General features: G+C 47.1%; 1 protein-coding gene and 1 long non-coding RNA gene across 2 annotated transcripts in view; one reads left to right on the top strand and one right to left on the bottom strand.

Moving 5' to 3' along the window:
- The window catches only part of ANKH (ANKH inorganic pyrophosphate transport regulator), a 143072-nt gene that overhangs the window by 30168 nt on the left and 85899 nt on the right, over nt 1-27005 (bottom strand). The window contains exons 3-8 of the mRNA XM_053592968.1: nt 19263-19381; nt 16934-17017; nt 10203-10373; nt 8141-8275; nt 5788-5880; nt 1877-1972 (exon numbers count right to left, since the gene is read on the bottom strand). Coding sequence (XP_053448943.1) covers nt 1877-1972; nt 5788-5880; nt 8141-8275; nt 10203-10373; nt 16934-17017; nt 19263-19381 — 698 coding nt within the window. The remainder of the gene's footprint in view (nt 1-1876; nt 1973-5787; nt 5881-8140; nt 8276-10202; nt 10374-16933; nt 17018-19262; nt 19382-27005) is intronic.
- LOC128586894 (uncharacterized) lies at nt 13598-16880 on the top strand. Its single transcript, XR_008380357.1, has 3 exons — nt 13598-13715; nt 16336-16683; nt 16787-16880. It is a non-coding gene; the product is annotated as an uncharacterized LOC128586894 (long non-coding RNA).

Genomic DNA, 27005 nt, shown 5'->3' with positions numbered 1-27005 from the left:
ACAGGAGAGCAGGGCTGCCCGGGGAACTGGCCGAAGCAGACAGGCTTTGCTATCAGACATTCATCCGTCGTGGGGCAGTGTGGGAACAGGTCTCTGACACACCCCGTGTTTCTCGGGGGACAAGCTGGAGGGGAAGGGCTGTGTTGGTGGTGATGGGGCAGCTGAGGGCACAGGTCACAACTCAGTGACATCAGAGGTATTCTGTGATGGGCTACTGGCCTTGTGTTGCCCTTGTGACAATCCAGTTAAGTACTGGATGAGTAGATTAAATATTAAACTACAGGCTCTCACAAATATAAAGCCATAGGCTCTCACAAACACGTGCAGAGCTTGATCTAAAAGGATCACTGATAGGCATCAAGCTCATCATGATGGTGAGAGGAACCACTGTTCCTGGGACCACAACCCACCCCCATGGCCCCAGGTCCTCTTTATTAGTTATTCTCGATGACAACTGCACATACCCAGACATTTCTGCAGCATACTGCCATTGTGTATGTCAGCGTAATAGTCTACAGAACTTAAAGGAAATGTGTTGCCACAACAACAAACAGGGACAACAGAGTTTAAAAGACCCTTATTTCTTTTTATCCTCTCATGGTCTCCATCTTTGCAACCCAAAGGGCACCGTCTACAATGCATGATTGTTTACAAATGTTAAGGTTTTCTACTGTTGGATAATGTTCTAAACAATTTTTTTTTGAGACAATCTGTCACCCTGGGTAGAGTACCGTGCTGTCACAGCTCACAGCAACCTCAAACTCTTGGGCTTAAGCGATTCTCTTGCTTCAGCCTTCCAAGTAGCTGGGACTACAGGCACCCGCCACAAGGCCAGGCTCTTTTTGTTGTTGTTGTTATTGTTGCAGTTGTCATTATTGTTTTAGCTGGTCCAGACTGGGTTTGAACCCGCCAGCCTGGCTGTATGTGGCCGGCGCCCTACCCACTGAGCACAGGTGTCGCCCCAAACAATGTTCTTAAGTTACATATCCTGGCCTCTAGATTATAAAGCATGTACAGATTTTCTCCATGTTTTCTGTTTGTCTGTTTTTCTGAGACACAGTCTCACTTTGTTGCCCAGTCTTGAGTGCAGGGGCATCAACACAGTTCACTGCAACTTCACACTCCTAGGCTCAAGAGATCCTCCTGCCTCAGCCGCCGAGTAGCTGGGACTACAGGCACATGCCAACACGCCTGGCTAGGTTTTCTATTTTTTTCAGAGATGAGGGGTCTTGCTAGGTTGCCTAGGCTGGTCTCAAACTCCTGGGCTCAAGCAATCTCTCCACCTGGGCCTCATCCATGATTTTTGTTTATTTAAGGTTGTGCACAGAGACGTCAACAGACCCTGCTGATGGTGTGGTATCTTCCACATTTATTCACAGAGGTGTCCAGATACATGGGGCCTGGAGTCCAGTAGGGACTCAATAAGTAAGTGCTGAATGCTAGACAAGTTGGCTACGTCAGCAGAAATGTAGCTGGAAGGGAGTTTTTACCAGGAAAGGAAAATAATGCTGAGTACATGTGGAAAAGGGAGGTAGATGGTTCTAAAGCTGGCTCTGGATATTTAAAAGATGGGCTGGAAATTATTCAGCAAGACAAGAGTATTATTCAAATGAAAGGCAAAGCCTGCCTTTCTTCAGTGTATCAGGAGTCCTGACAAATGCTGGAAGTAGACCCTTTCCTCCCAGATTCAACGGCCCCTTCAGTCATTGGTCACATTGGGAGAAGAATGTGTATTGAAGAGGTCGTTGCTAATCAATCTAGCACACAGCACACATGGAATGCACAGTCTCTTCCTTTAAAATGGTGCTATTCCCCTTTACAAAAACCCAAAACAGAGAGAGAGGGAGGGAGACAGACTGAGGCCGCCTCTTCTTACCGTCAGGGATAAGGCCATGCAGACAAAGGTGAACTTCTTGATGTGGGCTGCGGTGACTGTGCTACTTGTGCTCACCACTTTATTGCTGGGGTTATTCTAGGGAAAGAAAATGACAGTTGTGACTGGGCTTTGGCTTATCCTTGGGTTAACCCCCCACACCCTGTGAATCTTAAAAGGCATCCCATTTTTGTTTATTTGATGGGTCTGCAGTGTAAGTTTCAAGTGACAGCTTGTGAGGCAGATGCCATGTTGATTCTCTGACAGTTGTCAGGTTCCTGGACGTGACCATTGACCAGAGTGAAGCCCTGCTGCGTTGTCTGACTCAGTCCCTGCTCACTAGTCCAGGGCTCTGACGCCTGCTGTCTGCCCCAGCAGAGCCTATGCCACGCTGCCCACAGGCATCTCCCTGAATGCCACACCCTGCACGGTGACCTCCTGGCCCCTCTCCTCACCATCAGATGGACTGTAAATTCCAGGAGGCATTCAAGGCCCTGCCCATCTGACCCAGCAGGTTCTTCTCCACTATGGCTTCCTGCCCCTCCCTGGCAAGGCCCTGTGCTTTTGTTCTTCCTTCCCCCGCTGGATCTTCTGACTTCTAAGAACATCCCTCAAGTCTTCTAAGAACACCTTTGAGGCCCATCATCTTCACAGCCTGTCTAGTCCCTAAAGTCTCCTGGATTTTTGCTCTCTAGACTGACTCTGGGTCCCCCTTTTATGACACGTGATGACCCGACAGCTCTCTGAGGGCTGGCATCACATGCTGTAACATGTCCAAGCCCCCATGAAGTTGTGCACACTCTGAGTTAAACCCTGGCTGTCTTGCCCCTCTCTTGAGCCCTGCAGCACTCAGCACGGTCTTTGAGTAGAAAAGCTGCTTCAAGAGCATTTGCTATGAGATAGTCGCACTATGTTGCCCTGGGTAGAGTGCTGTGGTGTCATAGCTCATAGCAACCTCCAACTCCTAGGCTCAAGTGATTAACTGGTCTCAGCTGCCAGAATAGCTGGGACTATAGGCACCTGCCACAACACCTGGTTATTTTTTCTTTTTTAGAGACAGGGTCTCGCTCTTGCTCTGGCTGGTCTCTGAGCTCAAGCAATCCACTCATCTCGGCCTCCCAAAGTGCTGGGAGCTATACCGGATTTTAAGCACACCTGCAGGTGGCTCGGATGTCCTCCTGCATGGCAGCAACTGAGGCTGCAGAGGCTCCCCTCCCCAGGCATGCTTCTCACCCATCAAAACCTCAACTGCAGAACCCAGCAGAGAAAAATGCCCCCCACCTCATTATGGACGCAGTTAGTCCCAGAGCAGACTCAGAAAAACAAACATCGACACCTGGCTCCACATCATCTGTGTAGCTGTTACAGGGGGGTCCACTTGGAAAAAAGCTTTTGATTTTCCTTTACTGGGACACTAAGATAACTCTCCAATCCCTTCCCCTGCAAAGTTATGAGCACCAGCCTCTGAGTGACTATAACACTGTCTTAATTCTAGTCTTTAAATACATATTTGTTTTTCTGAATAACAGGCTGTTGCTATAGCAAAGCTCAAATCCTGCTGTGGGCCATCTCCATCTCCTTTCCACCTGAGGTGGGGGGAGTCTGTAAAAGCGGTGCCCTGGTGGGTCCGGCAGGAAGGAGGCCAACGTTGGAGAGAACTGGGTAATTTCACCAGAACACGCACAGCCCCAGCGACAGCAACACACTATGGCTCCTTCGGGAGCACTGTTACTTGTAAAACAAGTATTTCCAGAAAGATGGTCAGAGTAAACCAGCATGTTTCATTAGGTCAGCACAGGTGTTTCATTTCACTTGCCCACTGCGCAGAAACATACTCCTTCACAGATAATTGAACATTAAGAGAATTTGCACTAGTGGAAACCTCTCTGAGTTCATATTTAGCTAACACTTTCTGAAGGCATGTGAGAAATTTTAAATCCTCAAAGAGGTAAAGGATTATAACTGTCAATGAAGCCACATTCTAAAGTCTACACGGAGGTGTCTAAGCCTTGGGTGAAGAACTGGCATTCACTCACTGGCTGGGGGAAGCTCAAAGGCCTGCCTGGGAGCCATGGATGAGGTTTTAAAAGGATCCTTGAGTAACTTGAATTTCTGGCTAGAGGTATGCTTGTTAAAGGTATTTTTTCATAGTTCCTAACCTCTGTGATCATGAATAAAACAAAGTTTTTCTTGGATGCTCCTAGTGAAACCATACAGTGCTGTATTGTTAAGTTTTATGATTTCAAGGTAGCCAAAACCAATTTCAGATGAGACTTTGCAGCCAGGAGTTTCTGACACTTGGGCACCTATCCTTCCCATCAAGTTTCATCAAATAATTATCTTATGCTCCAGGAGCTAGAATTGAAATTTACCAAGAAGACTTTATGTCCATGTTGGTTTTCTAGGATTTACTTCTATACATGTGTTCCTTGAAATGAAAACCATGATTTCTATCAATACACTGAATTAAGCCCACTTAAATGCAGCCTGTCAGCTCTCTCCAGCAAGTGACTCAGGCCATCAGAGGTCTACTCTCAAAGGCCTGGGGAGCAGGAATCAAAAGCATCCTTTAGGCTACACTCTGCATCCTGACGCTATAACTAAATATTCCCAGCAGGTTGTGTGTCCTAACTCTGGTCCACTGAGGGGGATACTCAGAGTTCTGGGTCTGTCTCCACTAGGCTGTGTGCCGGGGTCCCTGGTGCATTCTAACATGAGCACAGGTGTGGAACAGAAGAGGAAGTGGGAATGGCCCGGGGATCTGGGCTGTAGGGAAGACGGTGGTGATGAGGACGTGAGAGCAGATGTGCCAGTGTCTGCACGAGCGTGCACTACCAGGGAACTCCCCAGGGGACCTCAGGGACAGAGGAGGAGCCGGACAGGGAGTGTGTGATCTCTCTCCACACTTGATCCTCTGTTTCCACCTCCACCCTGTCAGAGGTGTTTGGGGGGGATGCCCTTGGGTCAGGGTGCAAGGTGGGGGTGGGAGGGGAGCCAGAAACCTCTCCTGAGTCCATAGTGCCCCTTCCCAGAAGCCCATACAGAGTTTAAAGCAGGCCAAGGGGTTTCCTGCCTCCCTTCACAGGCTTTTGTTGAGGTAAGACAGATGTGAGCAGTGGCTCTCAGCTAGTTCACAGCAGAATAGCCGCCGTGAACGGTAAAGTGGCAGGTTGTCTGCTTCTTTGCTATGTTTCATTTTAAAACATTAGATACTGTTTGGGGACTATGTGTCCCCAGCCCTTTGTTTCAGAGGAAAAGCCCATAGGTTTGAATAATAATAAAGCTATAATGAAATACACATTAATTGAAGGACGGTGAGATGGGCCTGCCCAGGTCACAGGTCAGGAGGGTTGTGTGCCTCTCTGCTGGCGAGGACAGAGTGGCTGTCAACAGAGCTTTCTGCCGGAACAAGCCTGTCACATCTGAACCTTGTTAGACCCATGTCCTGCTGTGTGGACGCCGCGCGTGAGTGTGCAGAGCAGCACGGCGAGACAGGCCGGGGTGCTGGGAGCTCAGGCACACAGACCTGCGTCTGTTCCTCAGCCAGCTGGCATGAGGTCAGGAAGTGCTCATTTAGCTAAAGAAACAAAATATAATATATTACATTTTTCTTGAGAGTTTATTTTCCCTGTTGCAAACAAATAATTTCTCATTTGGAATAACCTAAAAGTGATCATGGGAACATCAGTGTGGAAAAGCATTATGAGGTCAGCATCAGGGTAAGTTTAAATTTGCCCCTGTTATTTTCTGAAGGAAAATATTCCACAGTTAACTTCAACACCTTCAATACCACATTGACCTTATGAAGGGAGGTAGGACTGAGAGACAAGAAAGTGTCCCTTCCTGGAGAGCCCTGTCGATCAAATGCTATCTGACTAAGCATGTTTCAGATGCTGCACCAGGCGGGTTCTCACCTTGTCAAACGCGGGATAGACAGCACGGATTTCCGTCAACCAGCCATATGGCATGTGGCCCACGGGGTACGTGGCTGTCAAAATTGCCACTGCCTGCAACAGAAGAGTCAGCAGCATTAGCATGGGTGTCAGCAGAATGTCCCCTCCATGCTGCTGTGTTATGTGACACAATGAGAAGCTTCAGGAGCGGCCACCAAAGTCAGATCGCTCCACCCTGGGAGATCGCTCCACCCAGCTCCCGGATGGCCCCGGGCAGGGGTGAGGACTGGCCACCTGTTGTGCCCTCAGGCACTGTGCGTGGTCCTGACAGTGGGGCTAGTGAGCCAACAGAGTGTACGTGAGGCAAGGAGGGTGCATGTGTCTTGTTTTATGTGAATCCAACGAGAAACAGGTTCAGATTCCAGGCTTGGAAAGCTAAGATTTTACCCCAGGACCAGCAGCCTCCAGACCTTTGCTCATCCCATTGAGCCAGTCTGAAACTTCAGCTTAGCCGTCTTTATTCTTCAGCTGAAACCCTGGTGCTCCCTGCTCTCTGGAGAGTCTGGATCCCCCACCCTGGACGCCACGCCAGCCACCCTAAAGGACAGGGTGGGGGATTACAGGTGGAGCAGAAACTCCACATTTGACTCTGCGTCCAGCACTGCTCGATCCCAGTCTGTCCTGTCAATGTGGGCCAATTGAGATTTTAACTTAAGCAAAAACTCAGTATTTCCTACACGGAGCTACCAATAGGTTTCTAAGAGGATGAGAGTTTCTTCTTTTATGCGAATGAAAAGGAAGAAAATGAAAAGAGGCCGTCTAAACCCACATTCTGGCAGCATTCAGCTCTCTGACTAGTTGTTAGAGGGACAGCACAGGCTTCATCTATTTTAAGTAAGAGGACAGTGACGCACAGGTGTGAATCATGAGGCAGTTCCTGGCTGTGTGAAGAAACCGTGGCACAGCATGGCGTGGTGGAACAAAACAGAGCTCTGGAGTCAGACAGACCTGGATTTGAACCCTCACCTCTTGGCTTGCCAACTATGTGAAGCGGGAAGCCTCCTCCGCTGGAACAGTCAGCATAACTATCTCCCCCACAGCCTTGTCAGGGAGGCAGGGAAACCTGTATAAATGCCTGACTCGTAGGAGATGGCCTTTGAACATCAGCTCTCTATCCCACAGGCTGTGCCCACGTGCCAGTGACAGCAATTTAGAAATGGTTGTAATCAACAGTTTGTCCTTTTTTTTTTGAGACAGAATCTCACTATGTCGCCCTCAGTAGACTACCATCACAGCTCACAGCAACCTCTAGCTCTTGGGCTTAAGCGATCCTCTTGCCTCAGCCACCTGAGGAGCTGTGTCCTTTTCTTTTTTAAGGGAGCGATAGGATTCTAGCACCCAGGTGATGTGGGGCCCCTACTTTTTACTGGGAAACTGGAATTGAAGTATTTGGGCATTGAAGCTGGGAAGTTATGGTAGCCACCCAGGATGACATTCATGATTCAAAAACAAAAGCCAGGAGCACACTGAGGCCAGGAAAGCATTCCATTTTTGATTTATGGGCTTCTCTTTCCAAGCCAGTACAAGGTGCTTCCCAGGACATGGAAACTGGCAGGCTGCTCTGGGCCAAGACGCTGACAGTGCAGCTTGGGGCTCCAGGCTGCCCCTTGCAGAGGTGACGCCTAGAGCCCTAATGAGCAGCCATGAGCCCTCCTTAGGGTCAGCGGTCCCAGAGACAGAATTAGCTGTCCAGAGGGCAGAGGAGGAGGAGACAGATAAAGTAATTGTGTTTGTTCAAATCCAAATGGAAAGGGAAAAAATGAGTCAACGCTTTCTATAGAGTAGCAGCCAGTTTCCAGACTAATTTCTCAAGCTGCGAGCAAGCTAGGCAAGGAGATGCATCGGGGAAGGTAGACCAGGAGCTGGGAAAGCCAGCCTGGACGGGGGTGGAGAAGGCAGGCCAGGTGGTGTCCAGCAGCCTGCACCCTGGTGCTTTCTCATCTGCTCTCCTGCATCATGTGCCATGGTGAAGAGCCACGTGCTGGCTCCACGGGAGATGGAAACTGAGTAGGAGTCAGAAAACCTGACTCCACTCGCAGCTTCCAGCCAGTTGTGTGTTTCTGTGCCTCGATTCTGATTCTTCACATGGTGAAGAGAAGGATGAATTACACGTTTTCTTCCAGAATCATAAAAACATTAAATTACATGATTATAAGTGACTGAATAACATCTTTGTGGCTTCCTAATCTGACTGTGTCATGCAACTGAGTATCACTGAGTTGCCTGAGCTCTCAAGATGAACTGGAAATAAATCACACCCCCTCTCCATCCTGCAAGTGGCTGCAGGTGCCCACATCCCCCCACAGCGTCCTACCTCCGTAGCTGCAGAACTGCCACCAAGGTCCCGGGAAACAAAGAGGTTGACGATAGGCCTGCTGATTCTCTGTGTAGCCAAAATTAGGGCCAAGGGCCACCAGAAACTCAGCATCTTTCTTATGGTTGCATCTCCCTATATTAAGGAATAGAGAAAAAAATTTACTAAACTCCAGAAATAGAATAGAAAAAAATGACTGAGAATCAAAGCTTTTCCTTTTCATGTCGATCAAGAGCCAATTCACCGTACTTAAAAGTAATACGAGGAAAATTCTCTGTAGATGAGCCAAGTTAAATTAAAAGAAAATGTTCCATCTTATTAGAAATTAACTCAGACAGTTGGCAAGTAACTCTAAAATCAAAACACCCATTGAAGCTTAATAGATCCCAACCACTATTTTTCCATGCAAGAAATTTCTACCAAGGCAGGACCCAACCCGATAGCCTGAGAAACAGGTTTGAAATTAAGTCTGTTTATATCATCAGATGGACTGGCCAGAAGTCATGTCAGTAAGAGGTAACTCTTAGAAACAAAAAATTATTATAATTTATCTTGGAATCATATAAATGTGCCTAATTATTACAGCACTGTATAAATCTCCTACAGAAACTCTTACACTCCAACCTCTCATAGAAGTCAAACTATAAATAAGCAAAATAAAAGTGTGGTAGAGAACAAATGAGGTTTTAAGTCTTCTGTGGCAACGGTGTGTAACGTCTTGAAAGCTTGGCTTTCACTATGCAATTTTGGTTTTGATCCTGCATGGGGATGACAGTTACACCACGGAACCACTTTGTTTTCCTTTGCTAGTGGCTGACTGTGAAGAGAAGGATTGTTACCATCAAGACCAATTTGTGGCTAACTGAATGATGAAAATAACTAGATAGAATTTTCACTGATGGACTGACCTCGGAGAGAGGGAAGTGGTCAATACAATTACTGTTTTGATGTGACAAAAGTAACGTCTTGTCCAAGCAGGCACTGGGGTGAGGTGTGGTGATTTATTCCAGGCTATATATAATCATTCATATCTGCCTAATCGCTAGACGCAAACAAACCAATGATGTCTAACACCTCTGGGGAGAAAAATTAACGCACACAAGTCAGATACTGTATATACTTACGACAGACAGAATGCTCTGGCCACTGGCGTGAGATTGTATATCTTACTGTTTCTTATTCAACTTTGAAGGTGAAGGCCAAGCTGTACCTCCTCCAAGGAGGCGTCTATTACTAACCCTATCTCAGTGTTGGTGGCTCTTAAATCCCTACTGTGCTGTCTCAGATTCACACCTAATTGTTGCTTCCGTGAGGGTCTGATCTGCCAAATGGGACATACAGCTGCTCCACATCTTATAACTTCCTGTGTTGCCCTGTAACACCTAATTCTCTGCTCCGTGCCTAGGAGGTACCTGAGAAAGAGACCGTGATGGGCCAGTGCAGAAAGCATACACAAAGCCTAGATCCTTGACACAAAATGAACAATAACAAAATGTGAACTCACAGGAATCATGGGCCCTAGAATCTTTGTTGACTATAGAATAATTTCCAATATACAAGGGTACAAGTGAAACTTACTAAATGCAGAATATAAATGTCTTAACACAATAACTAAGAAAATGCCAGGAAGGCTATGTTAACCAGTGTGATCAAAATATGTCAAATGGTCTATAAAACCAGTGTATGGTGCCCCATGATTGCATTAATGATTCACAGCTATGATTTAATAAAAAAAGAATAATTTCCAATAGAGAGTAAGAGAAACCATCACTGTATCCGTTCCTCAGCCTGACATAACCTGCTGTGCCTGGGTCTTCTCGTATGGGAGGAGGAGGCTGCCTGGCGACCTCCACCATCACATCCATCCCTCAGCATGCACGAATTCTCCAGCTGCCTTTTCCTATGGATGCTACCTAAACGTGGCCTCTGGGCGTGACCTCAGGGGCAACTGGATTATTTGATTTCCTTGATTTCTCCTTTCCTGTGGACATTGGACACCATTTCTATTGATGGCTCCCTCTCCGGAGACGTGGTCTCAGACCACGGGTCGGGAAAGACGTACCCCCAGCTCAGGTCCACTCCTATCGGGGATGATGTCGTGGATGTTCTTGTAGTAGCCCAGGCACAGGGTGGTGCAGCGCACGAGGGCGCCCATGTACAGGGAGAGGATGGGGATGAGCAGCGGCTCCCGGCACTCCAGGTGACTGTGAAGCAAAATGGCTACGAAAACAACCTGCGGGAGGGGAGACAGGAGCCAGTCGGATGGTGGCCAAGGGCACCGATCAACACAAGTGTGGGCCCACCCTCGTGAAAACTCGACTTTGACGCAGAGGAGGTGGAAACTCAGGCGATGACTCAAGGTTTAACACGCTCATCATTTTGTTATGTATACCACAGAGATTATTTGAAGGCAACTTCATGCCTGATTAAGGCTATTGCTTTAAAAAAGAGTATCTGGAAACTCTGGCCTCCCAGCCCCCTACCCCCAGCTGTAGTTAGAGCTTTTCTCTCTCGACGTTGGACACCGGGGTATGTGTACAGCCTAAGTTACCTTCCACAGAGGAAAACACAGGTGTGATCAATATAGAGGAAAGTGGATATTAACATTTATAGAATGGGAGTCGCTAAAAATGCTGCAAAACACACCAGCAGTAGTTACAGTAGAACCTCCATGGCTGACCACCTCCTTACGTTGACCTAATTTGCAGAGACTGGACATGTACCACAGGTACATACCAGTCCAGTGGGCCCAGTTCCTTATGTTGAACACCTCTATATGTTGACCAGTTTGTTATAGTGCCCTGTGTGGTCAACTTCCAGAGGTTGTACTGTATTATAAAACAACCTACATTCAGGTTTAAAATATAAACTTAGCAAAGTAGAGTAGGTTCAAATAACCAGAGTCAGGAATAATTGACATTATAACAAAGTGCCAGTCTTTATCCAATGGTACGCTCTCTCAAGCAAATTTCACAGTGTGTTAGCCTCCCTGTCCTGCAGAAATCAGAGACTCAAGCCAGCCTCTATCCAGAGTCCTCCTGGGATCCGCTCACTCAGAAGACCTGCGAAAGTTGGGTAATTTGGGGAGGTGGGAGTAATTCTGAGCTACATCAACATTAACAGCCAAATACTGATGGAAAAATAGCCATATAAAATATAATGCCACCGATGATCCTGACCAAAGGATTACCCTAACCACTGTATTGCTGAGAAATCAGTGATGATGGAAAGTTGCAAAATAAACTGGAGAATCAGCATGATTGACCATATTGGTACATTCCACTGCCACAGGGAGCCCACCAGAGCAGGGTGGGTAATGGAGGGAAACTTCTGAATGAGACAAAGGTACTAGAGGCTAGAGGGGGTTTGCTATAGCGTGTGCCCTGACTGTCACTGTAAAGCCCTGTAAATGAGACCCACCTTGTCACAGACTGTAGAGGTGCTGTGTGGACACGGCAGCCAGGAGCACGGGCACCACCCAAAAGCAGACTCGAGCTGGGCAGCGTTCAGTCTCCCACTCACACGCTCACAGCGTGTTCACACTCACATGCTCACATTCACACACGTTTACATGCATGCTCACACTACACGCTCACATTCACACGCACGCTCAAACACACACAAGTTCACACTCAAACTCACGCTTACACTTGCCACAGAGACATGGGGTTTGGTGATGGAAATGAGGATGCCTGTGACTTTCTCCACGTGTGCTGCTTCCGAGTGGACCAACCATAACGTATTAACAACAAGACGCAAGGGATGCACTTCGCTTCTACAGCACCTACAGCGTAAACTGAGGTGACGTTTAGAGACTGAGCCTAGCTGTGGGAAACTGAAGACGAACACTGGACGAAGTCTCCACCAAGTCCAGGAAGGCTCCACAAGACACAGGCCTAACGAGCAGGACCAGAGAGGGGTCTGGACAAGAGGGAAGTGGGAGGCGCGGGCACAAGCAGGGTGAGTGTGGAGAAAATAAGGAGTGTGGGTGGGTCCAGCCAGGAGTGCCCCAGGGCCAGGTTCAGAAGGCGTCAGCCTCCCTGCATCTCCCAGGTGGACAGCTGGGGCTGCAGCACTAATTCTGGATCGACATCTCCACAGGGACTGTGTTGTTCATCAATTAACAATAACACTTGTGCTCTTTCAGTCCAGAACTAAGATTCCAAATCTGATTTATTTCCTGAGGGAACCTGCTATCTCAGCGGTCAGACAAGTGTGTGCTGGCTCTGGACAAGGTACTGGGATTCAGTGACACATGAGACCGTCCCAGACTCTGTTCCACTGCAGCTGACAGCCCAGTGGAAGAGGCAGGAATGGTAACCAGAGGCTGAAGCTGGTGAGCGTCCGCTGCAGAGTACCGTGAGAGGACAGGGGTGTCCTGTGTGTAGAGTGAACTCTGCCAAGCGCTGTGCTGAGCTGGGACCAACAGCCTGAGCAGGGGTGGCAGGAGGTGGGGAGAACGGGGCAGGGCATTTCCTCCTGGGCAGAAGGAGCTGCACCTGCAAAGACCCAGAGGTGTGTGGGGGGGTCAACCACACGAGGGCCCTGAGAGGACAGTGCTGGACAGAGGTGCAGGGCCCCTAGATCCTTAGCACCTTGGCGCCTTGATCAGGAGTTTGGCTTTTTATTAAGAACAGCAGAAAGTTATTATTATTTTTTTGTTATTGTTTTGAGACAGAGTCTCACTTTGTTGCCCCTGGTAGAGTGCCATGGTGTCATACCTCACAACAACCTCAGACTCTTGGGCTCAAGCAATTCTCTTGCCTCAGCCTCCCGAGTAGCTGGGACTACAGGCATCTGTCACAACATCCGGCTATTTTTAGAGACGGGGTTTCGCTCTAGCTCAGGCTGGTCTCAAACTCATGAGCTCAGGCAATCCAACTGCCGTGGCCTCTCAGAGTGCTGGGATTACAGGCCAGAAAGTTATTTTTAAAGCAGGTTTTAGAACCTGCCAGAGGGTCGTGGTGGCCGCCAGAATTTCACTGTGAAAAGTGACTGCAGTGGGTGCTTGGGGAGAGGCGGTGAGGCAGTTTCCCTAACAGTAGATGGAAGCAGGATGGCGACAGATGGGAGGGGACAGGGTGGGCCCTGGGATGGCAGAGCCGGCAGATTACAGAAATACCTAGGATTAAAACCAAAACCATTTAGCGATAAAGGGAGATTCTTCTAGGGTCATTCCTGGCTTTGTGACCGGATGGTAGAGCCACTGGGGAGCTCAAAAATGAAATGCTTGACACAGAAAATGAGTCAGCCTTAAGGTGCCGTGGAAGGGTCTGAGCAAAAAGTCACAGGATGCTTGGAGAGACTTGTCTGGAGCCTGCAAGACAGCACTGGGCTATGGGTATTTATCTGGGGATCACGAATCATGTCATTGGTGGGATAAACCAAGTGCATGAGTCAGATTCTTCACAAGAAATCAGAGAGTAAGGAGAGGGAAGGGCTCTGGGGAACTTCCACACGTACAAGTCAGCAGAGGAGAACGATTCTTCAGAACTGGACAAAACCCGGACTGCAAGGTGTGAGGGCCAGTGGGAAGGAGTGTTTCACCCAGAAGGGAGTAGGCCACGGAGTGAAGGTAACTAACATTGCTCACTGGGTGTACTGGCAAAAAGGTCATTACTAAGAACCATCTGGGTGGAAGTCACCTCAAGTAGCAAACAGGGTAAAAGGGAAGTGAAAAAATGGAGACAGTGAGTAGAAACCACCTTTCCAAGCAGTTTGGTTATGAAGCAGTGAAGGGTGGAGAGGGAGAGAGAGAATGATCAGTAAAAAGCTTCTTGGGATCCAGAGAAAGCTTGTTGGTATGTCCAGATGGAAGGTATCTGAGCTTGTTTACATGGCAAGAGAAATAGGGGGACGAGAAGGAATCAGGCTCCTGAGAAGGCAGGACGGGCCAGGGTCCGAGGGACAGGGAGGGGATATGGCCACAGGAGGAACACCTCCTCCTAGAAGGAGGGGAAATAGGGATGACCCAAGGGTTTGGGGGTTTGGTGGCAGGAAGTTAAAGAATCTGGTTGCTTTAAAAAATAAAAGTTTAAAAATTAAAACAAAAAAAAAAAAGAGAATCTGGTTGCTTCAATTTACTGTACGATGTGGGGAGAGGCGCTCTGAAGCAGCTCCTGCGGAGTCAGCTGAGGTGAGGGCGAGGTGATGTGTTTGTGGCCTGATCAGTTTGCCCCCTTGTGTAACTTTGTGCAGAAGCTTTTGCTCCTGGGTATAGCTGGAGGAAGATGCATGACTCAGGGTTGGTTAGGTTTGGGATTTTGTTGGAAGGCTGACATAAAAAGATGACAGGAGACGAGGGAATTTACAGATTGTGAGCTCATCATCTTGGGATGTCAGCTGACCTCAAAAGGCACAGGCTGATGACAGCAGAGTGCTCAGAGGATGAGAGAACCCAGGGAGGATAAACAACCTTGAGAAAATTCTCGCTTTGATGTTGAGCAGACTAAGAACATCTAGAAGGCCATGAAATAAAGAAAAAACAGCAATATTTTTTCCCCAAATCCCTTGGCAAGATGAATGACTGAAATAACTAACTACTACAATAATGGTGGAACAAGAAAGCATTCCATGTTTGAACCTAACCAAGAGCATTTTTGGTATAATAATGTGAACTATGTGAAGTCAATTAGTTTAGTAAACTTTAAAAAAAGAGAAAACTGCCATTGACATTCAAGGCATTATAAATGATTTCCATCTTATCATGGGTGATGACTGGTCATTTACGCCAAGATGGCATTTCACAGCATTCTGTATTATGTATCTATTTACTCACTACCAAATTAGGCAACTCACATATGCTTTCAGGGAATGTGAGGAGGCTTGGGGGTAAAAGGCTTAAAAACAAAAAGAGAGCTTATTCCTCCAATGAAATTCGTAGGAACTCAAATAATAAGGTTGAAAACAACTATTCTACCAGGAACAGCCTGACGCCAGACGGCATATGAACTCAGCTTCCATGCTTCTGCTAACCAGATCTGTTTATTCTGTACTTGGAGCCCTCCCTCAAGAGGCAAAGACCAGGGATCAGGTTTAAAATTGAGAAGGAAAATGTGTGCAGGTGTGCTAGCAAAGTATTCATAGATATATGAGGTCAGACAATTAAGTATGAAAACTCATCCCAGAAAAAGCGCTACCTACCTCATCACTGAGTATCACTCTAGTCACCAGATGGCCCAGGGGAGTACTTCAAAGATGACTGTAGTGCTATTCAGAGATGAGGCAGGTAGCACTTTTTCTAGGATGAGTTCTGGAACATAATTGTCTGACTTCATACACGTTTTTTCCCCTCTGTCCTAGGATGCTTACTATATTTATTTTAGGCAAAGTTAAGAGTTTCTTTTTTTTTTTCTCACCTTTAAATAAATACACATCTAAAATGTGAGCTGGCAAATGCTCACTTAATTTTGCTGATGCTAATGTTTGAAATCAGACGTGCTTCCTTAATTTATTTTTATTTATTTATTTTTTTTGTAGAGACAGTCTCACTTTATCGCCCTCGGCAGAGTGCCGTGGTGTCACCGCTCACAGCAACCACCAACTCCTGGGCTTAGGGGATTCTCTTGCCTCAGCCTCCCCAGTAGCTGGGATCACAGGCGCCTGCCACAAAGCCTGGCTGTTTTTTTGGTTGCAGTTTGAACCTGCCACCCTCGGTATATGGGGCCGGCGCCCTACCCACTGAGTCATAGGCACAGCCCTGCTTCCTTAATTTAATACAAAGTGAGCAATGTGAGGCAGTTCAGTTCATTTCTCCGAGGATGATGAGTGTAAGACTGAGACAAAATTCTCTAATAACTATAAGAAAATTAACAAAGATATATTAAAGAAGGATGTTAGCTGGTGTACAGGCACACACACACACACGCACAGTGTTACAGAAATGGACTTAAATTATTGTTAATAATGATCCATGGATAAATGCGACTCATGGAAATTTAATTCTTGATCTTTAGGGAGCTGCTCATAGTTCAGCAGTAGAAGATGTGCAACAGGGGTAAAATGCACAGAAATGTTCGTAAAACAGTATTTAAAAATTGGAAGGGAGCCTAAAAGATCATAGTCTAACCTCCTCTTCTATGAAGAAATCATTCTCAATCAAATCCCTGATTGTAGGAACTTAGTTTTATTTATAAATTCTAGAAATTAAACCTCATTTTCCACTAAAATTTTTTGTGTGGTATCCTTGGTGGAAGAAGGAAAGAAGGAACAGAAAGCCAGGGCTGGATGCCAGACCCCAGAGAACCGGACCCTACAGGAATGGACCTAGGTCTCCTTCTCAGACTGTGTGGAAAGGTAAGTGACCTGACTTCCTAGATCTTTTTGAATGTGGAGAAATGGCCTGGGAATAGCAGCTCTGCATGGCAACCACGTAAGAAACAAGATTTGGGAATAATTCCTAAGTGCCCTCTCTCTAGAACAGAGTGACAGACTGCACCTTGCCAGGTATGCAGAGGGCACTCACCCAGTGTACGGCGACCCTATGACCATCCCAAAATGGACTAGGAATGACTTCATAGTCCGCATACTCTTTAAAAATAAAGGTCAAAAATCTTAGTATTACATTCAAATTCTTACAACCCTTATTCTAGCAAGATTATACATTCTTTTACTACAGGAAGTTGCCTTTTCTCGTTCATTTATTAGGTCTGTATCGGATGTGATGGTGTTGCTGAAAACAGCTCAACATGGGAGGTACTGCCCAGTAAATGGACACAAAACACCACCAGTTACATGCACCCCCAGTTACAAGGGACCCTGAGTTGGGCTGATTGACACCCAGACGGTACTTACCTGAGCTATGACATCTGAGATTGAGGCACATCCCACCAGGAAACTGTATTTGTGTTTCAAGAGAATGCCAGCATGGGTCCATGCCTGCGGAAAGAGAAGAATTTAGCATGAGATACGCTTTCTGGTCATAATGGTATGCCAGGCATTCCTGAAATACCCTTTATATCCCCCCAAAATCTTAGCGTAGAAGAGTTTCGGTAAGTCTTTGGTTGGTAAAATGACAGCAGCTTAGTTAGTGGTGAGTGTTTCCACATTAGATTTTTAAGTAGAATGAGTGACTGCATGTGGTTCCTCCTCTCTGAGCGGTCCGTGTCACGAAGCCATGGCTTCTCCTCAGAGGAGATGTGTCATAATGGGGGCTCTAATTTGGTGCTGAGTTACTCCAGGCAGGACAGGTTCTCCCGGACAAATTAGTGTCCCTACTGTTTTCTTGTCTTCAGCGTTGGACTGGATGGGATGTGACACTTTGTGTCTTCGAGGGAAATTAAGAGGAAGGTCCTATGAAGGGAGCAGAGAATGAAGAGCCTCACCCCGACCCCTGGGTCAGCTGGTTTGGGGGAGATTTCAAGTTCATGGTAGGATCTGTTTTTTTTTTTTTTTTTTTGGTTTTTGGCCGGGGCTAGGTTTGAACCTGCCACCTCCAGCATATGGGACCGGCGCCCTACTCCTTGAGCCACAGGCGCCACCCAAGGTAGGATCTGTTTAAGAATCATCCGCCTGTGGCTCAGTGAGTAGGGCGCCAGCCCCATATGCCGAGGGTGGCGGGTTCAAACCCAGCCCCGGCCAAACTGCAACCAAAAAATAGCCGGGCGTTGTGGCGGGCGCCTGTAGTCCCAGCTGCTCGGGAGGCTGAGGCAAGAGAATCGCGTAAGCCCAAGAGTTAAGAGGTTGCTGTGAGCCGTGTGACGCCACGGCACTCTACCTGAGGGCGGTACAGTGAGACTCTGTCTCTACAAAAAAAAAAAAAAAAAAAAAAAAAAAAAAGAATCATCCTCTTCAAGGCCAAGTTGGACTGACAGAAACAAGGTAGCCCCTGAGCTGACTGCGACCAGATGAGCAGGGTCTGTCTCCTAGGTCGTGTCTAGACTTTGTACAGCAGCAGCCACTCACCACCTTGGGCTTCTCAGTGCCCAGGTGCCAATGTTAAAAGAAATGCAAACTGTAGATGACATTTGCTAACAGAGAACTGTGGGCTGCCTTTGTTGTCCAAAAGCCACCTGGTGAGATGGCAATAAAAATGGGTGATAAACTTTGTGGCTTTCAAATCTTCTGTCTCCAGCCCAAACATCAGGGCCTTGCTGCCAGGGGGTGGGGGTGGGCGGAGGCTGGGGAGAAATGGTCCGCTCTTTATAGATGTCCATTCTGTGGTTTTATCAGCATCCCCTTACTGTTTATTAGGGTCTTCGGGGGGAATTTATAGAAGAAACATGGAGGGGAGGGGAGTGGTCACAAACGTTCTGTCATGCTGCGTTGCAGAAACTCTCTCATGGCAAATAAATACAGCCAAAGGGAAGCAGACGACTGGCTACTTAACAGTCTGAGATTCACTTGTATTAACAGTCCCGAGTTCCTGGAATTCTCTGTACAGCTGTAATTCTTCTGTGTGTTCAGATTCCCTCTGCACACACAGAAGGGAGGACAGAGATGAGCGCATCGCATCGGCTCCTCAGGTAGTCGGGCTTCCGCTCTCTCAGGATGGGAGAAGGGTCACTTGTGTTCTCCCCATGGGTGAGTTTGGGGGCTGTGGGGGAGCTGGTACTGGGGACTGTAACCCCTTTGCCTTTTTCCTCTTTCTGAGTCAACTGTATCAGCTCCCAGCGTATATACACTAGCAACGAGTAAGAAAAAAGATCCAGGTCCAGGTGTTCAGATGGCCCGATTCTCCCACCCAAAGTGATGCCACAACAATGAAGCAGAACTTTCATTCACAACTCCGAGTTTCATGTTGAAGGCTACCATGCATACCAGGAGCCAGCTGTCAGAGATTCGGTGACGACTATCTACCGGCAAGCCGAGACTTACGCCAACACTGGAGAAGATGAACCAGCCATATGTCACTTCCCTCATCCCTCCAAGGGCTCGGTGCTGCTGCCTCCCTCAACATAGACATCCACTTACCGGGCAGGTGGCCAGCGGTGTGGGGAGGGGAGGAGGGGCGTTACTGATAAAGGAGGACAGTAGAGTCTCAGTTTCGCAAGACAAAATGAGGCCTGAAGACTGGTTACACCGCAATGTAAATGGACTTCATTACACGGAACAGCAAACACAAAAACGGGAAAGGTTGTGTTATGACTACTTTACCGCGGTTAGAACAAAAAGGCCTACTCACCATGGCATCCATGAACGGGAAGGCAGCAAGATAGAGGAAGGCCCTTCTCGTCTTGTTGCCCACCGACTCATCCACGTGGTGCAGCTTATTGATGATGTAGTAGCCTAAGTCACTGTACGCTGCGGAGGGTCAGAACACACATACAGACGCTCAGAAAAGACATCTTCACGTGCCTTTTACTTTAAAACTCAAAAACAATTTCAAATGTAACATTTATTCATTATAGAAAAACCAGAAAATTTAAATAAGCAAATAGAAGAAAAATCATCTAGTAAAACAAAAAAGCCATCTTTAAAAAAAAAAAAAAAAAAGGAGAAGAAAATCATCTACACTCTCTCCCCTCTACCCAGAGGGGGTCCCGATGGATACTGTGTTCTAATCACCAAGTTCTTGTATGGTTTGTGTTTTAACATAAAAATGAAATCATATCGGGGCAGTGCCTGTGGCTCAAGGAGTAGAGCGCTAGCCCCATATACCAGAGGTGGTGGGTTCAAGCCCAGCCCCGGCCAAAAACTGCAACAACAACAACAAAAAATGAAATCCTATCTACATATGCTCTTTTGTAAACCATGAAAATCTTTCCATGGTAGGCCTCTACCTCCTAATTCATGGAGTTCTTTTGTGGGCTGACTTAGCATCAACTTTCATCTCCTACTGCTGTACATTGAAGCCATTTCTACCATTTTGATACAAAAGAATGCTTAATGGATAGGTGAAGCGAAATGTTTACACATATTCTTAATTATGTACTATGAGAAAATTTCTGGATATTAACACTTCTCTTTAATACAATTTTTGAAGCTTATTTTTCTATACTTGCTAGTCCTTTTATTTTTGGGAAAGAGAGTTGGGTTTAGTCCTGCACAGTAGAGAAAGACACCTGGGGGTTGCTTTTGAAGTTCTTCCGACACCAGGATTTGTTACCACCATGTGTCTGGGACATGGGAGGTACTCAGCCGGCGGGGGCTGGATGAAAGCACATGCCCAGCAGGTGCAGGGAAGACACTGCATAGCCAGGTATCCCGACAGATATAAATAAAATGCCGAGTTATAGTCCATATAAATGCTGATCTAGGCTTATATTATATATAAAAATACTAATTCCAGCGTTTTCATGGTGTTTGCCGAGTGCTCTACAGTGAGGTTCCTCCCGCCTTCCTTCTCTTCTGACTATGGCTGTCAGTGTACTTGGCTACAGAAGCTGCTCTGAAGTCAGCATGGAGCTTGAGCACAGGAATCTCACTTTATGCGGAATAATGGGAACCCGCCAACATCCCAAAGCCTGGGGCACAACTGATAACTGTATTAACTGGTAGACGGAACAACCCTCCATCCTTTGTCAGGAGCGGCCTTGAATCATGAGAATGCTGGATCAAGTGAGGGCTTGAGGATGAAATCCAGAATAGCAAAGGCACAAAGGGGGATTCCAGTGAGGGGTGGAGGTGCGCGGGAGAGAGTTCCAGGAGTAGGAGGTGGGATGACTCACTTCCAGACAGCAAGGTGGGGTGGGGAGTGGGAGGTGGCACGTGCAGGAGGAAAGCTCCCAGTCCTCGTGAGCAAAGGTGCCAGGTGTGGAGGTGGCAGGGCCATCAGAGCCAATGAGGCAGCAGAAGAAAGGAGCCAGGAGAGAAGGTGTCCCGTGGCAGAGAAAGAAAGACAGGTGAGACGGGCTTAGTTACAGCAGGGAGTGTGCAAGGGAGGAGGCAGCTGTGATGCCCCTGCCCTTTGGATCGGCAGCTGTAGGGACGTGAAAAGTGGCTTAGAGGAGGCCTGACCTGGGAAGGCAGGTATGGAGCTCTAGCGTGCTTTGCAGCAAGGTAAGAACTGCATTCAGACAAACACCAAGCTAGCTGAAACGGAAAGCCAGAGAAAGATGTTACTTAATCATACAGTGGTTTACTTGGGGGGCTGAATCTGAACTGTGGACATTTTGTCTCAAAGTTTATTGTTGCTGCTGCTATTTGCACATTTGTTTTCATTCACTGGACAAATGTTCACTGTGCAGGGACGTACCAGGAAACAGTGTGGACCCTGCCCACGCTGCCACCCTCCCCCTAGCTCCAGCACCTGCAATGCTCAACGCAGCCAGGCCGGGTGAGCAGAGCAACCCAATGCCAAGGGCAAGCGCTTGAGCATGGGGCTGGCTATGAATAGTTCACAAGCTTAAATCCCCTGCTAAAGGTTATAGTCCATATAAAAAGCAAGTGAGTGGACTTGACTGCGGTAGCTAAAGCTGGCTACTGTGATTTGGTCAAAGAGTAAGATCTAGAAGGGGGGGTTATGAGCCAAACTGTGTCCCCTAAAATTCAGACATTATCTGGCTAATAAGGTCATTGCAGATATAGTTAGCTAATGAGATCACACTGGAGTAGGGAGGGCTCCCACCAATAAGACTGATGTTCTTACAAAAAGGAGAAATTCAGAGGTGGATGTACCCAGGGGGCACCACGCAGAGATGGAAGGCAGAGAGCTGGTGAAGCCTCTACTTGCCGGGCAAACCCCCAGCGGCAGGGACAGGGCACGGGTCAGGTTCTCTCACAGCCTCTGCGGGACCCAACTCACCAACACGCTGACCTGGGGTCTCCAGCCTCCAGAACTGGGGACAATAAGTTTCTGTTGCTAAAACCACCAGGTTTGTGCTACTTTCCCTAAACCCGTGAGAATTCCTGTGTCAGCCCACTCCTTGTCCCCTTTTTCCTTTAAAGACCTGCTTGTAACAAAGGCTGAACTAAGCACTCCCCAAGGCCAGCGCACTTGGAAGAGTGTCCCAGGCAGCTGTCCTCAACTTTGGCTCAAAGAAACTTACTTTTTTTTTTTTTTAAGAGACAGAATCTTGCTCTATCTTCCAGGCTGAAGGGCAGTGATGTGATTATAGCTCACTGCAGCCTTGAACTCCTGGGGCTGGAGTGATCCTCTTGTCTCAGCATCCCAAGCAGCTGGGACTGCAGGTGGGAGCAACCAGCCCTGAACTGATTTTTTTTTTTTTTGAGACAGAGCCTCAAGCTGTTGCCCTGGGTAGAGTGCCCTGGCACCACCACTGACAGCAGCCTCCAACTCTCTAACTCCTGGGCTTAAGTGATTCTCTTGCCTCAGCCTCCCAAGTAGCTGGGACCACAGGTGCCCACCACAATGCCTGGCGTTTTTTTTTGTTGTTGTTGCAGCCGTCGTTGTTGTTTGGCAGGCCTGGGCTGGATTCGAACCCACCAGCTCTGGTGCCTTAGCCGTTTGAGCCACAGGTGCCCAGCCAGCCCTAAACTCTTTATACATTTTGCCTTAATTCCTCTGTTTAGGCTGACAACCCCCTGTGAACTACTTACTAAACTATTTTAACAAAAACATCACAGACAAGTGCCTTTATGCAGGGTGAGGGGAATAAACACTCCTTTCTCCTGGGGATGGGCCCTGCCCAGCTGTCCCAGCTGCCAGCTTGTGTCCCCCACACCCCACCCCTCTACCCTTTTCAGTACACAGAGCTCTTCCTGCCTCCCTGGTCCCACAGTACTTTGGGACCTCTGAAGCTCCAGCTGCTTTTGCCTTTTTATTTTTTAATTTTCTTTTCATTTTAGTCTTTTCCTCTTTCAGCTACTAAAGGAGAAATTTGGAGGCCAAAGGAAGAAGCTTTTTCTCCCTGATCTCCCCTCCGTGGTAGAAGAGTCTGATTATAACTGCAGAGGTTTTTCTCCACCAGGGGAGCTGTTGAGTGTAAAATCCCAGCAACTGTTTTTACCTACTCTCTCCACCCCCATCCCACCCTTCTGTGCCCCTGAGCTATTTCCAGCCAGAGCGGTTAGGGAGAGGGAGATTTGTTTAAAGAGCTTTGCACAGAGCCCATAATGACCAGGCCAGGTGTCTTAGCAACATTTAGTAACCTTCAACTTGTATAAACTGCCTTACCAAGAGTGCTCTGAAACAGCTTGTATTCCTTACAAAGAGAAGCACATTATATATTAAAAAAAAAAAAAATTAAACAAAGCCTTCGAACAGATGTAAACAGATTTTATGATGTTGCAAAAGCAAGAAGGCACAGGATTGACCTGTTTACAGGTGGAAGCTTTGAGTCTGCCTAGTAAGGGGAAAGAGAAAGGCCCTCAGGTGCATGGCTCCCACTTGGCACTTTCTGCAAGCAGTGGCTCTCACGCTCCGTCATCTGGCAGTTAGTAGCACTTGCTGCAAACCATGAAATGGTAATATTAATAAAAACAAGTCTATGCAATTATTTTTGATGTCCAAGATGCAAATTTGAGATCTCTTAATTCATTTTCCCAAGTTCTCAATGCTTAAAAATCTCACAGGTCCTATTTACTGATTCATGGTGTCCTGCTTAAAAAGGTTTCTCGTGGGAAAGGTAACTTCACCCCTGTGCTTCTAGTGTATTATTTCCAAAGTGTGGGTGTTCATATGGCTGTCAGGACATATTTAAATCACCTCCACAGATATGCACGGAATGACCTGTGTGTATCAGGCACAGCCATGAAGGGGACAATTCCCTGCAGGGGGGCTGGGACACAGACATATAAATAACTCACCTATAATCTGTACCAGGCAGCATTTGTCCAGAAAATATGAGGATGGGAAATGTAACACTGCCTAGGCCTTGAAGAGATATATAAACCCACATATAATGTAATTAAAGTAAATATGATGGCTCGGCACCTAGAGCTCAGTGGTTAGGGCGCCAGCCACATACACCAGGGCTGGCAGGTTCGAACCCAGCCTGGGCCTGCTATGCAACAATGACAACAGCAACAACGACAAAAATATAGCCAGGCGTTGTGGTGGGCACCTGTAGTCTCAGCTACTTGGGAGGCTGAGGAAGTGAATTGCTTAAGCCCAAGAGTTTGAGGTTGCTGTGAGCTGTGATGCCACAGCACTCTACCGAGGGCAACATAGTGAGACTCTGTCTCAAAAATAAATAAATAAATGAAAAATAAAAAAAATAAAGTAAACATGAAATTTTAACACAAGAACAAAAATTCTCTCATTGGTACCTGGTAAAGTGTAGTTCATAATAATGTATCACAGGATATTTCTTCTTTCTAGAGAACATGTCTTATTCACACATCTGAAAACCCAGGATCTAGCCCAGAGTTTGCACACAGTAGGTGCTGAGTGAATAAATGCTTACATCCATAAACCCAGAAGAAGTTTTGGGTAGAACGATAGCAAAGATGTCTCCGATTTTCCCCTCTCCCTTATAGCTCCACTGCCTGTCACGTGATTTTTCAGCTCCTCTGTCAAAAGCTGGGGTCTCTTTTCCTGCCCTTGATCCTGAGCTGGCCTGTGACTCCCACGCTCAGCAGTGGCAGTGGAAGTGACAAGGAGCTAGATCTTGGCCTCAAGAAGCTGTGTGTGCATCTGAATTCTTTTACTTGAGGTATGGCCACAGCCACCTCAAACAGTGCTGGCTACCTATGTTGGAGGGGTGACAGACTGGGTGGTGGAGAACTCAGCTGTCCCAGCAGAGGCCACCCAGCCCAGCCTGCCCTCAGCTGACAGCCCCCATCGAGCCTGCCAGGTCGGCAGACCTCCCTCCTGACCCTTGACTGACCACAGAGGCACCACAAACTCAGCCATGTCCAGAAGAGCCAGCCCACCAACCCACAACCTGGCAAACAAAATTAAATGCTTGTTTGGGGTGGTGTTTTACATAGCAATAAGTTGTGAGATTGCACAAAAATGGTTGGCTTCTAGCACCCTAGGTGGTTTAAATTATGTCTAATTGAATCAATTTGCCCTTTACCCAGCTCGTTTATAACCCACGAGTAATGGAAAAGTTTGAAAAGGGAAGCCTGGCTGAACAGAAGCAGTCTAGAAACTTCTCCAGCTGCTCCCTGTGGGCACAGAGGCCTGCAGGGGTTCTGTTCCCTGGGTTCTGCCAACTGTTGAGGTTGCTTCAGCGCATGGAGAAGCCTTTGTGTTACCACGGAGAATAAACATACAATGAAAGCCAAAACCCACGGCCATGGTTTGGACAGCCCTGTGGATTTGGATGTCAGGCAACACTAATTTCCATGCAGGTGAAATTAATTTGGACCCAAAGGGAACCAAATACAACGTCAGCAGGCCTTCCTCTTCTGTAGATTCATTAAGAGGGAGAGAGAGGGTAACACCGCACTGTGGCCTGAACTAGGGTGTGGTGGCAGCAAACCCTGTGCTCTGCATTTTTTAAAAGTGGCATCTCACAGAAGTCCCAATGGGCACAGTTAAGCTAAGAAAGGGACACTTTCAACATTCTCCAGCCTCCTGCAATTTGTGTAGCTGAAGCCAGGCTTTGGGCGTGCATAGAGCAGACAGCAACGTTTGGGGCAGTGGACCTTCTGGACTCCAGGTCTGTCAATTCAACACAATTCCAAGTATCTCCTCATTTGGCTCCCTGTACAAGGTGTGGGTGGGTGTGGGGTGTTGCTGAGTACGGTTCTCCAGAGCCATCTTTCCCTCACAATCTCCAACACTGCATGTGGTCAATGGAACCCAGCCTTGCACTGGGGAAATCCATGACCATGTGCAAATGTTTCAAAGATTGGAGAAAACCAAGCTCACCAGTAGGGTTCAAAAAGAAAAAAGAAAGTAGAAAAAAACAAATATGAAACACAAGGGAAAAGAACTAACTACAATAAATGTAAGCAAAAGGGCCTAGTGAAAGGTTCTTTCCTTCCTTGAGGCAAACACAATACAAAGGAGCTAACTGTGTTCCCACCCTGGAGCCTTTTCAGCCATCCCAGATGACCAGGGAATGATGCCCAGGGAGGTCAGGGCAACTGAGAAGCTGCGCCTGCAACTGATGTGTCAGTGCCAGAGACGTTCTCGGTGACATCCCTTCTAACTGAACAAGATCCTCCTCCAAGGATTGGCAAATTATTAGTAAATGCTGACCAGCAAAAAGTGTTGAACTTCATCTAGATTGGGAGAAAAAAATCTAAGAGAAGATCATGCCAGAATAATTTTAGATGGCTACAGCAAAATGTTAATTTAGAGCCCAGGGTCAAATCTGTGATTCCATTCTGTATCAAAGATAAGGAAAAATTAGAAAGGGTGGTGCTGAAACACAAGTCATCCTTTCAGAGACAGCTAGGAAATGACCCAGTCCACGTGGACTATCTCAACGCCCCCCAAAAGATTCTCTTCCGGCTCTGTGCTGTCACATGTACTTCTATAAACACCATCGAAAAATTAGAAGGACTTGGTAAAAGGAAATAAATCCATTAAGCTGATGGGGAACTATTACCTGAAGAACTGTTGAAGGCAATTAGACTAGTTTTTCCTGAACAAAAAAGAATAGAGAGAAATTCAGCATGAGCCTAAATTTCTCCAGTTCTCATTCCCACTCTGTGAATTGAGCACGGTGATTTTGTAATATGCAGCTCCCTGTACTCACTCTGGCCTCACTCAGGAGCTGTGCAGGCAGGGAACACCTGCTCGTTTCCGTATCAGCCCAAGCAAACACAATTAGGAAGACTGCTGAGTTCATACAACAACTTCCGAGTCAAATATCTCTGGAATATTTGCTTTTTGGTTTTATCTATGTCAATGTTCCCCTTTCACAAAGCAGAGTTACCCAAGAGCTGATGGTTAAAAGTAGCAGAGACTAAGTAGCTGCTTTCAGCATTGCTAATAAGTGAAAATGGGTTTAAGTCACTACTGTAGGTACCGTTTCTGACATCGGGAGCGAAACATTCCTCGATGTAGGAAGATGGTGGTAAGAAAGGTGGGGAATAAGAGAGAGCAATGTCCCATCGGGGAGCT

Source organism: Nycticebus coucang, chromosome 1 (genome assembly GCF_027406575.1).
Source record: "Nycticebus coucang isolate mNycCou1 chromosome 1, mNycCou1.pri, whole genome shotgun sequence".
NCBI classification, from domain to species: Eukaryota; Metazoa; Chordata; class Mammalia; order Primates; family Lorisidae; genus Nycticebus; species Nycticebus coucang.
The sequence above is the reverse complement of the archived record's forward strand: the minus strand, read 5'-3'. Positions and strand labels throughout refer to the sequence as shown.